We start from the raw sequence: 13,504 nt of genomic DNA, 5'->3' as shown, positions 1-13,504 counted from the left end.
GCTCCATATCAACTCAGCTCTGGCCATTGTGACCATTTGGGAAGTAAAACAAGCAAATGGAAGATCTTTCTCTCTGTCTCTCCTTCTCTTGGTAAATTTGATCTGCCTTTTCACTAAACATAAATAAATCTTTTTTTATAAAAAGAAAAAACAAGGGCCCGGCGCAGTAGTGTAATGGTTAAGGTCCTCGCCTTGAACACGCCAGGATCCCATATGGGCGCCGGTTCTAATCCCAGCAGCTCCACTTCCCATCCAGCTCCCTGCTTGTGCCCTGGGAGGGGAGGGAAGGATAGAAAGAGTTCATCAACTGGTTCATTCCCCCAAATAGCCACTGTTTCCTGGACTGGACCAGGCCAAAGCCAGGGACCTGGAATGTCATCTGGACTCGCTCTCCTGGGTGGCAGGTGCCCAAGTAATTGGGATACCTGCTGCTGTTTTTCTCAAGCACGAGAACCTAGATTGGAAGTGGAGCAGTTGGAATTCAAACCAGCACAACCCTAGCCCCATGTGTTGACTTTTAAACCTTCATATGGTAGAAGTACATACTAGGCAGGACTTTTATGCCAAAGTAAGGGATACAAAAGGACTCAATATTTGGAAATACTGAGTAGGAAAGTATGGCTCAAGTATTAAGTTGTAAAGAAGAGTGTGTAGCAAGATACCTGGAAAAGTAGGTTGAGATCAAATTGTGAAAAGATTTATATGTCTGCATTTTAAGTTTTGCTTCGGGCCTAGTGCCGTGGCCTAGCGGCCAAAGTCCTCGCCTTAAACACAGTGGGATCCCATATGGGTGCCGGTTCTAATCCCAGCAGCTCCACTTCCCATCCAGCTCTCTGCTTGTGCCCTGGGAAAGCAGTCAAGCATGGCCCAAAGCCTTGGGATGCTGCACCTGCGTGGGAGACCTGGAGGAAGAGGATCTGGGCTCTTGGCTTCGGATTGGCTCAGCTCTGACCGTTGCGGTCCCTTGGGGAGTGAATCATCAGACGGAAGATCTTTGTCTCTTCTCCTCTCTGTATATCTGACTTTGCCATAAAAATAAATAAATCTTTTAAAAAAAAAGTTTTGCTTCACACTAATGATGGTGAATCAGCAGTACATTTTTTTCTGCCATTTGAGAAGCAGAGAGATGGACAGCTTCCATCAATTGGTTCATTTCCCAAATACCCTTGATAACTGTGGCTAGACTGGGGCTGGAGTCAGGAGCCAGGAATACAATCCATGTGTCTTCATGTAGGTCTCTCAGTTACCCAAGCCATCACTTCTTTTTTTTTTTTTTTTAAAGATTTATTCATTTTATTACAGCCAGATATATACAGAGGAGAGACAGAGAGGAAGATCTTCCGTCCGATGATTCACTCCCCAAGTGAGCCGCAACGGGCCGATGCATGCCGATCCGAAGCCGGGAACCTGGAACCTCTTCCGGGTCTCCCACGCGGGTGCAGTGTCCCAATGCATTGGGCCGTCCTCAACTGCTTTCCCAGGCCACAAGCAGGGAGCTGGATGGGAAGTGGAGCTGCCGGGATTAGAACCGGTGCCCATATGGGATCCCGGGGCTTTCAAGGCGAGGACTTTAGCCGCTAGGCCACGCCGCCGGGCCCCCAAGCCATCACTTCTAACCTTCTAAGGTCTGCATTGGTGGTAAGCTGGATTCAGTGCAGTTGTCAGGAATCGAACCTGAACACTCTGATGTAGGATGTAGGCATCTTTACTGCTAGGCTGAACATCCAGTCTCCCAACAATGCTCTTTAGGTATTTTTCAGTTCACTTCCCAAATGGCTGCAAAGGCCAGAGCTGAGCTGATCCGGAGCCAGAAGCCAGGATCCAGAAGGCTTTCCACACAGGTGCAGGGACCCAAGGCCTTGGGCCATCTGTTACTGCTTTCCCAGTCCACAAGCAGGGAGCTGAAGGGAAGTGGAGTTTGCAAGGCAAGGACTTTAGCCACTAGGCTACCACATTGGGCCCTCTCTAGGTCTTTTTGGCAAGGAAGTAACACAGTTAAACTTGAATTTTAGAACATTAAACTCTTTTAAAGTTATAAAAGTTGATTTGAGGAACAGAGAGTAATGGATACAGAGAATTTAGGTTCTTAAAGCGGCGTGGCATAGCAGCTAAAGTCTTTGCCTTCCACGTGCCAGAATCCCATATGGGAACTGGTTCTAATCCCAGCAGCTCCACTTCCTATCCAGCTCCCTGACTGTGTGGCCTGTGAAAAGCAGTCGAGGATGGCCCAAAGCCTTGGTACCTTGCACCCGTGTGGGAGACCCGGAAGAGGATCTGGGCTCCTGGCTTCGGATTGGCTCAGCTGCCGCTGTGGCGGCTGCTTGGGTTGTGAATCATCGGACGGAAGATCTTCCTCTCTGTCTCTCCTCCTCTCTGTATATCTGCCTTTCCAATAAAAATGAATAAATCTTAAAAAAAAAAAAAACCAACAAAAGTAATAAATAAAAAGAAAGCCTGGAACTCAATCTGGGTCTGCACCTGGATAGTGGAGATACAATGGGCCTGCACCTGCTGCTTTATGGGGTACACATTAGCAAGAAGCTGGAATTGGAAACAAAGGCACTCTGATGTGGCTGTGTGCATCCTAAGTGGCATTTAAAGCATATTTCCAAGTCCCTCCTCTTTGTACTTTCTGATTGATTTTTGGTACCTTGAATTGTCTGAAGTTTTTGTTTAAGAAACTTGTTTTATGTATTGCATGACCTTTAATTTTTTTAGTTCTTTCACCTAGAAGGGTACAAATTCATTTAATAGGCCAAGTGCCTCCTAAATATTTAAAGACAAATGAAGAGAGGCGAGCCGAGGGCTGCGGGAGAGGACGTCTAGCTCGGATCCCGAACCCAGTCCGCCATGTGCCCATGGCTCATGGCGGGCTGGGCCCGGACATGCCTGGGTGCGGGGCCTGCTTCCTTCTGGGGTGAGTACGCCGAGGGGGGAGGCCTCCGTGACTGGGCATGTCCGGGGCCCACCCGCCACCCTCATTGGGTGGTGAACGGGATTGGGGAGGGGCGCAACCTCGGGCCTGCAGGATTACACCTCCGGCTGCCAGAGGCGAGCCGAGGGCTGCGGGAGAGGACGTCTAGCTCGGATCCCGAACCCAGTCCGCCATGTGCCCATGGCTCATGGCGGGCTGGGCCCGGGCGGCCAGTGCGCCCTTTGGCGCCAGGCAGGCTGTGCCTGCTGGCCGCCCGGCCGGGGAGCTCTGGGGTATTGGACGTCTGAATCGCTGCTGAGATAGCTCTAGTGTGACCCCACTGTTTCTGGGATCTGAGTCAATCCTAAAGATTCCCAATACCAGCAACTCTTCCTTTGAAGAACTTCCAATCCCTTAATAATGCTGAGCTTTGAACACCTATCAAGTAAAAGATAAGCTCCGGCTTGTCTAGCAGGCTGGCACCTAATGGTCCTTGGAGCAACCACGTGCAGGTGCGTGATTTACGGCTAGGAACAGTCCCAATCTGGGATGCCACAGCTGGGATGAGGTTCCCACCAAGGGGTGTATGTGCTGGAATGGGGGCTGCGTTCTATCTAGAAAACAGTTGCAGTCACTCGAGGCACTAGTGTGGGCTGGGATTGGATGCACCAGGCCGGTTCAGATCCCAGCACCATCTGGTGTTATGGAGAAACAGGGTAGATGTGGGACTGACTAGGCTGGGTCTCAATCCCCTTCTGAGCCATGTGTGAGCTGTATGTGGGTATGGACTAGCCATGGCTGGGCTGAAACATCCAACAACAAGAGTCAGAATGGGGTGAAAGCCAGCCAGGAAAAGCCACTGTTCCTGCTAGGACAGGAGGTGAACTGAGTAGGGTTGGCTCAAGAACCCCCTGGCAAGCGCAAAATCTGGCATTGGGAGGGGTTCTGATGGAGGAGCCTGGGCAACTTCTCTGGCAGGACACAGTCCCTGCAGGTAAGCGCGAGAAGCATGATTGGAAACAGCCCAGAATAGGCCATGGAAAGTTTCCCACTGGCATGCAATCGGCATGGGTCAGGAGCAGACCAGGCTGAATCAGTTCATGTCATCCTCTGGCAAATCCGATCACCAGAACAGAGTGTGGAATGGGTCGGGTTCGGTTGCGACAAAACCAGTACACATTGGAACGCCAGGGCGTGGTTGCCTGTACTGGATATGAATGCAGCACCCATCCAGCACACGTGAGATCCAGGAAGGGAGGGGCAAAGCTGGCGGGGGGTTAAGGGGCTGGCCCCCTCGCTGGACAGCCACTCCCACTGGAGAGCGTGGGCTGGGATAGAGACAGACACGACTAAGCAAGGCTACAACACCTGTGCGCTGCATGTGGACTAGATCAGGGCCACAGCTTCAGCTGGCAGAAGCTGGCACTGGGGACTAATTCTGTCGAGTCAAATCACAGGACCACCTAAAGAGTGCATAAACCGGGACAGAGAGACCTGGGAGGGAAGAAGTGGGTTCCCCCTTCTTGGGTCACTATTCCCGTGGGAGGGCATGAAAACTAGGACGGGGGCTGGGATGGCTAGATAGAGAGGCACTCAACAATATCTGTGAGGGCTGGATGGTTGAGTTGGTTAGATAAAACTAAGCTTTAATACCCATTGACAAGTACCAGAGCCAAATGGGATGGGGGACAGATTGGTCTTCTGCTACACATACTGGCAAACCAGGATAGGGGGCGGTCTGGTGGGGGTTATTGTGGGTCGCCCCAACTAGGCTACAGCTCCCACTGGTTGATGTAAGGGCCGAACCAGACTGGACTGCAACACCCATTGGTTCCAGTGCAACTCGGGACTGAAAACAGAACCAACCCAGCAATTGCAACCACCAGCTGATCAGGGTGATGGACTGTGCAGGGCCCTGTGCTTGCTAGAACACACAAGAAACTAATCTGGGAATACCTCAAAGTATCGTTGGAGATCTCCCCACTTGAACTGCTGGACTCAGAATTCTAACCAAGAAAAGACAGAAGACAGAATAGGACAATCATTCATCTCAGCTACATGTTGGCAGCGAAATATGGGACAAATGGAGACTTCATGATGGACCATATCAATCAGTGGACCACCTCATCGAGCGAAACTGGCAGTGACTCATAACTGGAGAACTATTAACTCCACTTGAGCACATATCTCAGAGCATGCCCCACATCCGGGACTTGGGGTGGGCGGGAAACCAGGTGGGGCTTCTCCCTCAATATCCCCCTTTACCTCAGATACATGATGGAAACAATATGGACATAATAGCATTGCCCACCTCCCTATCCCCCTGAACCTTTTTTTTTCTTTTTCTTGTTTTTCCTTCAACTATAGTTAACTATGTAAAGATTGTCAACAACAATACAATAAAATGGATTAAAAAAAAAAAAAAAAGACAAATGAAGATTCTCTCTGCTCCAAGGGCTTACAATCTGAGAGTTCAAAGAAGTAAATACATGCTTATAAATGCATATTTTATGAAAGAGGAAGACAGCTAATTTTTATGGGTAACCATGGAGAATCAGAAAATCTTCCCCTTTCTAAACACTGTAAAAGTATAAATTCCCTTCTCTTTTTGCAGCAATCACAAATGTGAAAATAGGTACCAATCCAGAATTGCTTTTGATTCCCAGTTCAATTGTGTTTTAGACCTTTATTTGTTTATTTGAGCTGCAGAGACAAGAGGGCTGAGAGGTTTGGGGGAAGAGATAATCATCCATGGCTCATATCTGAAATGTCTGTAGTTTTGGTTTTGGGGCAGGTGAAGGGGCATGCTGAACTCAGTCTGGGTCAGTCATTTGGATGACAAGAGCCAACTGTTGACTCCCAGAGGCTGCATCAACAGAAAGTTGAAATTAGGAGCCAGAATCGGGGATTGAACCCAGGCACTCTTAACCACTAAGCCCAATGTCAGTTCCTCCAGTCCAATTTAAGCAATGTCCTCATAGCCACTTTCTTAGAACACATTAGTTATTCTTTACTGCCCATCAGTTTGTGAACATTTTTCTTTGCAAGTTTCCCTAAAGTGTCTTCTGGCCTGTTGATCTGTGGCAGTTCAAAATTACTTTCTTCCTGTAAATAGCTTTTTTTAAAACAACAACAACAACAACAACAAAAACCAGGTAAACATGTTAATCCCAGTCAGTGCATCACATTTCGTTTCTGCCTTGCTCTTGCGAAAGATAGGACTTCTAAGAAAGCCCAGTAGCTCAGCGTGAATTTCATGACCTGCATTTTTGAGTAGCTACTTCGCCTTTAGCATCTTTTCTGCTTGGTGAGTTGATAAAAGCTTGCCCTAGTTTCTTGAACCTGTTTTGTAGCAATAATTTAGCCTGCATTTATTCTTCCTTTATTGTTTCCTTGGGGTTGAAACCTATTCAGCACATTCGTGCTTGCTTTTTGGCCATTTTCGTTTCCACAGAGGGTTTTCCTCCCTATCCATCTCCTTAATAGGTCATCTGCAAAGCCAGAGAGGTCTACTGATTTTGTCTTTATAAAATGAGACATTGTAATCTGTTAAATGGACGGCTCAACAGATTCTTTTTATTGTAGATGAGGTTCCCTCCTCCCAATATTCCAGTTCTTATACTGTAGTACTGTCTTTATCATCTCATGTTCTAGTTTTGATCAGTTTCCCATCATTTATCTCTTTCCAGGATTGTCGAGGTTAGCTTCTAACCTCCTTGCTTACCTGGTGATCATTTACATAGTTTTTTTTTTTTTAAATATGTTAAGATGATTTTAAGAACCTAAAAAGCCCTTTTAAATTCAAGGCTGTCTTCTTTTTTCATTATCATTCAACAGGTTCTCAAAATATACTCAATTTTAGTGATTTTTGCATACACTGATTTGAACAATTTTAGCATATTTCCATTCTTCTTAAATCTGATGTGTGTTTCATTGAAAAACTTCCTCTATGACTGATGCATTGTTCAAATCTATCATATAATCCGTGGCAAAAGAGAAATCTTAAAAAAAAATCCTGGGAATTGTCATTCTGACTGTTCGTCTTTAGATTATAAAACATGCCCATTACAAAATTTTTTAAAGCTATAGAATCGTATAAAGGAGAAAAATGTAAACAATTGGCAACTCTATCACCAGGAAAACTGCCTGTTACTTATTTATTTTCTAAGGTAGAGTTTTGTAGGTATAGGGAATACCCTCTTCCCCTCCCTCTCTCCTCTTCTACCATTTCCCCCTATTATTACTATAATACAGTCCTTCAGCTACAATCATAATTCCAGCATCCTGCTATTTATGTGAATCATGATACTGTAGGCAGTGGAAGAAGATCTAGTATCAAATTGTCAAGGTCTATCGGACAGTTTCATTGGGGGTCCTTCTGTTATTCAGGAGTAGCGATGCCTACTGCAACATTTCTTTGTTTCCCAGAACTCTAATCTCCATTATACAGTTCATTTATGATAAAATATATACATATATATACATACTTATTTACCTGTATATCTGTCTTGTGTTCTGCTTGAAGGAAAGGTTATATCAGAGAGAACATATGCCATTTGTCCTTTTGGGACTGGCTTATTTCACTTGGTTACAAATGGTAGAATTTCATTCTTTTTGATCTGCCTGTTATTTCTATGAAACTTCAAATGTTAATGAAGCCTTCATGGAGAAACCTCTTACTCTCTTCTATGTTTCCTCCTCAGTAAATTGTTCAGGACTTTCAGAGAGGAAGACTGACTTTAAATATAAGGTTCCTTAGCAATTTTTATGGAAGCAATGGAGCTGTAGGAAAAAAAAAACAACAATCTACAAATTGCTCCAGAGATGACATCTTGTTCTTATTTAGCCTTCTTTGAATCATTAACAGTCGGGCGCCACTGGTGCTGAAACTTATCATTATTATAACCACAAATGGGTTAATGCCCAAACAAAGCTATATTCTTGGGGCCAGTTCCCAGCTCCACTACACAGACCCCAGTAGCAAAACCCTCCAAGTTCCAGGATAATGCCCCACAAATAAGAGGATGTCAAATGTTCAGCCTGGGCTCAAAAATCTTTCTTTTTATCTGAGGTCTTTGAGTTGCTAGCAGGGCACAGCAAAAGGAAAAATAAATAAATAAAACCGAAGCCCACAAACCCTAAAAACAGAGGCTGTGTGGTTTAGTGGTCAGACCACTAGCCTGGATGTTGGGATTGCTAAGATCCTGATCCAGCTCTCCCACGGACTGGAGGGAGAATGATACACAAGCACTTAAAAAATGTATTATGTATTTGAAAAGCAGAGTGACAGGAAGAGAAGGAGAGAAAGGGATCTTCCATCCACTGGCTCATTCCCTAATTGTCCATAGCAGCCAGAGCTAAACTTAGCCAAGTCGGGAGCCCAGCATTCCTTCTGAGCCCCCTTGTATGTGGCAGGGACCCAAATTTTTGGGTTGTCATCTGCTATCTTCCTGGATTCATTAGCATGACAATGAATAGTAATGAGAGCAGCCAGGAATCAGTCTTCAGCTTAGGATGCAGTCTTCCAAGACAAGGCACAACTTTCTGCACCCTGATGTCATGCCCACCTTCACAAGTCATTTTGTAAGTTGTGTCTCCGTTTTGATTGTTTAGAGAAAGGACCCTAGCCTCCAGAATACTGAGAAAATAAATTTCTGTTTAAGCCAGATGCCTCAAAAGGGTTTTATGAGGACAAATGAAATTTTCAGCAAATAGCTTCAGGTTGCTTGGGAATAAAGTAAAATTATCATCCTTAATAATTACTATCTATTCCTACATTAATAATATAGTAATAAGCCACAGGTATGAAACTTATGAAACTCCCGTACCCTCAAGCATTTTGGGGGAAGCAGGGGAGGAAGAAGGCAAATATTTTTATCAAATGTGCAGGCCTTCACATCAAATGCCAAATCAGTAAGTTCATTACCTCAAGATGCTAAACAGTGCTCCAAGTTTGGCTCTCTTTCCCCTTACCACATCCAAACTCAATGACTCACAGGAGCCTAGAATTGAGACACAACCACAATTTTGAGGGAAAGGGAGAATTAGGAGGTTTGAGGCTCCTCGCAGGGGAGAGGCTAAGAATAGGCCACAAAGAGAACTTCCTCTTTCTTTTCTGTCCCAGTGTAGGTGGTCTCCTGGTTTCCCAGCCGGTGCTTTGATGGCGTGATCTTTGTTTTTCTTCTTTTTCACAAAACCTCACCTTGCTGGAGGGGGAGGGCACTAACTTAAAGAAAAAAAAATGAGGACAGAGTGACTTTTTCTGCCAAACTTGAACTGTGACAAGTTCTACAGACTTCTAACATGCTGTTGGAAATGGAGTGGAGCAAAATGAGAACTCTCTGGCAAGTTGAAAAAGCAGTGAATACCTCCTCATCCTAAGGGAGACTTTCAAGAGGAATGGAGGATCTCAACTACCAATTGTTTCCGTAAAACAAAGTCAAGATGCCTAAATTAGATTTAAGAGTATTTTTCTGGCCCGGCATGGTACCTTAGTGGTTAAAGATCACCTCGAATGCTCCAGGAACCCATATGGGCGCTGGTTTGTGGCGCTGCCCATCCAACTCCCTGCTTGTGGCCTGGGAAAGCAATCAAGGATGGCCCAAAGCCTTGGGACCCTGCACCCATGTGGGAGACCTGGAGTAAGTTCCTGGCTCCTGGCTTCAGATTGGCTCAGCTCCAGCCATTGTGGCTGCCTGGGGAGTGAACCATCGGATAGAAGATCTTCCTCTCTATCTCTCTTCCTCTCTGTAAATCTGACTGTCCAATAAAAATAAATAAATCTTAAAGAAAAAAAAAGAGGACTGGAGGAAAGGAATGCCATTACGGCACAGTTAAGCTGCCACCTCCTATTCAGATCTCATATCCGTTCAAGTCCTAGCTGTTCTACTTTAGATTCAGGCCCCTGTTAATACACCTTGGAAAGAAGCAGATGGTGGCTCAAGTGCTTGAATCTCTGCCATTGGCATGGGAGGTCTGGATGGAGTTCCAGGCTCTGGTCCAGGGCTGGATGTAATGACCCTTTGGGGGAGTGAATCAGAGGTTGGACAATGTCTCCCTGACTCCCTATTCTCTGTAACTTTATCTTTCTTTTATTTTTATGGATTGTTTTGAGATTCATTTTATTTATTTGAGAGGGAGCGAGAGACAGAGAGATCTTCCAGTTGCCAATAGGGTTCACTCCCTAAATGGTCCCAATGACAGGGCTGGGTTGGGTTGGGCCAAAGTCAGGAGCTTCTTTTGGGTCTCCCATGTTGTTGCAGAGGCCTAAGATCTCGGGCTGCCTTCTGCTGCTTTCCCAGGCAGATTAGCAGGGAGATGGAGCAGAAGTTGAGCAGCCAGGTCTCCAACCAGTGACCATATGGGATGTGGGCACTGCAAGCAGAGGCTTAACTTCCTGTGCCACAGCACCAGCCTCCTACTTTTCAAATACACAAATCACTTCTAAAAGTAGCAGTTGGGCTTTTTTTTTCGAGTGTGGGGAGGTGGTTAGGGGGATTTAATAGGTATCCTCATTTTTGCACCCCTCTCGAAAAAATGGAGTGCTTGGAAAGGAGTACTTAGTAAGGTAGAGAAAGATCACTTAACTCACACGGGGCTAACGAGCACCTGCTGGTGTCCAGCAGAAGACACTCTTGGGCCTCGAGAAGCTGTCAAACGCTTTGAAGCAATTAAAATAGTCTAGCGGTTAGGTAACAGGACCCCAAGTGTTTATGGAAGTTCATGAGTAGCAGCAGTAAGATGTGAGTTAACAGTTGTCCAAAGAGGGAATAAGTTAGGAAATTCAGCAATTGTGGATATAGACAGCTGACAGTAATTTTTCCACATCAGAAAAAAAGAAAAAGAAAAGGACGGATTCAAAAGAATTCTCCATTTCAGATTCCTTTAAAACAAAGCCCTCGCGAGTTGCAGTACAAAGAAACTACAACCGCTGCGAAGCAACTGCTTCCGGAACTTGTGTGGCTAGTTCTGTGTTGCGCTACGGAGGTTTGATGGTGAGACACCGTCTCTGCCTCTTGCTCGCCTCCCATTGCGTGGGTGCTATGGCAACGGAGGGAGCCTGCGACCTGGGTTCCGGAAGCGGACGAGCTGGAGCTTTGAAGATAGCCGGGTCTAAAGATGCTGAGTCCGGAGCGCCTAGCCCTACCGGACTACGAGTATCTGGGTAGGAGCCTCCCGCAGCTTTAGGGGAAGGAGAGACGTGAAGATGACTTGGGGAGGAGGCGGGGGCGGGGTCTGGAACTGGACGGGGAGCGGAGGGGCGTCAGGCGGCGGTTGAGGGGCCTGAACCCCTGAGACCCTGAGACCCTGAGAGAGGGCAGCAGCAGCAGCTGGAGAATAACGGCCGTGCACAGGGCGTGGGCCGTGCGGACTGTGTTCAGAGGAGCCCAGTGGGGCCTGGTAGGGGATGCTGCTGCTGGATCCCGTAACCTTGGAGCCCGGATCAGCCTGGGAATGAATGATGCTTGGACCCGTGCAGCCCCAGCTTCCGTGTTGAGCCTTGCTTTTTCACTAGGCACCGAGCCACTCCAGTTTGCCTGCATTCTTCATGGGGAGCTTCTCAGTATCTCTTGGGGCGGGGAGGGGAATTACCGTATTCTCTTCCATTTTACGGATGGAGACACTGAGGCGCGAGGGTGTCACCCCAGTTCATATCTTGACCTCATCCTGAGGCCGTTGCTGTAGGACTGCGTCCTGTTGGGTACTGTGGGTGACAGAGGACATGCTCGCCAACACATAGCGCACAGACTACAGACTAATTTCAGTGTCCTAAAACAAAACAAAACAAAACAAAACTCAAAAAACCCTCTGTGCTCCCCCTGCTCCCAGTCCTTGGCAAGCATATTCTTTTACATATTGTGTATATATATATATATATATTGTATATATACACACATATATATATAGTGTATATTGTGTATATATTGTGTATATATTGTGTATATTTGTGTATATATATACACACACACACATGTATTTCACATATATGAGCTCATACATTGCATAACCTTTTCAAGTGGACTTCTTTTCACCTGAAAGAAATCTTCTTCTTAAAAGGAATTTTTCTTTTTAAAGTTCCTTCCTGTTGGTGGCTTGATACCTCATTTCTTTATATCACTGAAGAATTTTCCAGAATGTGGATATTTCATATACAGTTTTATGAGTTTTGTTTTATATAATGCTAAAAATTTTATCATGATAAATAATTTGGATTTAAATTTTTGAGTGGTAATATGAAAGCTTGATCCTTCCACCTCTGTGTTTTCCTACGTCCCCATTTCCCACCATTCCTCCCACATACAGGATAACCTCTCTTTCTGTTTTCCTGAAGATCCTTCCCAAACTTATTCTAAATGTAAGAGAGAATGCATTGAATACTTAGTATGTCTCAGAATAAATTGTGCATAAGTAGAGTGCTTCTTCACTCTTTTGAAAGTTTATTTTTAGCTACATGGTATTAAAGTGATTTATTTAACAAATCCCATATTGGTAGAAAAAAATGTTGCCATGAATAACCTGCAATATTATTCATTTGCAAGTCTGTTGTACAGCTATAAATTACAAAAAGTGGAATTGGTGAGCCAAGGACATATGCATTTGAAATATTGATTTATATTGCCAGATTGTCCTTGTTAGGGTTGTACTATTTTACACTGCCCACTGCAGTGTAAGAGAATGACTGTGTGCCCGCTGTATTGCCAACAAAATGGATCAGACAGTTGGATTTTTTTTTTGATCTGTTAAGTGATGAATAGTTTCAGTGTAGAGTTGGTGTGCATTGCTTTTGTTAATTTTTCACCAAGTTTAAGGGCTATTTGGTCAGCAAACACTTCTCTCTCTATTCCTGTCTGTCTCTACTGGGTGACCAAATCCATTACTTACCCAAAAGAAGATGGTTATATCACTAATATCAATAATGATATTAGTGCCTAGCAATTCCCAGACTTTTGCGAACAATTGAATATATTTTATGCCACTTACTTAATGAATCTAGAACATTTTAAAAAATATTTATCTTTTTAAATTGGAGAGTCAGATATACGGAGAGGAGGAGAGACAGAGAGGAAGATCTTCCATTTGCTGATTTATTCCCCAAGTGGCTGCAGTGGCCAGAGCTGAGCCAATCCAAAGTCAGGAGCCAGGAACCTCTTCCAGGATCCTCTCCCACACAGGTGCAGGGTCCCAAGGCTTTGGGCCATCCTCGACTGCTTTCCCAGTCCACAAGCAGGGACCTGGATGAGAAGCGGAGCAGCTGGGATTAGAATTGGTGGCCCTATGGGATCCCAGCACATTCAAGGTGAGGACTTTAGCCACTAGGCTATTGCACTGGAACATATTTTAAAGTTTTTATTTACTTATTTGACAAGCAGAGAGAGAAAAAGCAAGAAAATGAGATCTTCTAACTTCTGGTTTAGTTCTTTTTTTATGATTTATTTATTTTTATTGGGAAATCAGATATACAGAGAGGAGGAGAGACAGAGAGGCGGATCTTCCATCCGATGATTCACTCACCAAGTGACCACAACGGCCAGTGCTGTGCCAATCCGAAGCCAGGAGCTAGGAATTTCCTCCAGTTCTCCCACCCAGGTG

At 45.2% G+C, this 13,504-nt stretch overlaps 1 protein-coding gene across 1 annotated transcript in view; it reads left to right on the top strand.

The window, feature by feature from the left end:
* The first annotated feature begins 10,925 nt into the window (after positions 1 to 10,925).
* Positions 10,926 to 13,504, top strand: part of CSTPP1 (centriolar satellite-associated tubulin polyglutamylase complex regulator 1) — a 204,622-nt gene continuing 202,043 nt past the window's right edge. The window contains exon 1 of the mRNA XM_004585348.4: positions 10,926 to 11,078. Within this exon, the coding sequence (XP_004585405.1) occupies positions 11,033 to 11,078 (46 nt within the window). The 5' untranslated portion in view covers positions 10,926 to 11,032. The remainder of the gene's footprint in view (positions 11,079 to 13,504) is intronic.

Source organism: Ochotona princeps, chromosome 4 (genome assembly GCF_030435755.1).
Source record: "Ochotona princeps isolate mOchPri1 chromosome 4, mOchPri1.hap1, whole genome shotgun sequence".
Classification (NCBI taxonomy): Eukaryota; Metazoa; Chordata; class Mammalia; order Lagomorpha; family Ochotonidae; genus Ochotona; species Ochotona princeps.
The sequence above is the reverse complement of the archived record's forward strand: the minus strand, read 5'-3'. Positions and strand labels throughout refer to the sequence as shown.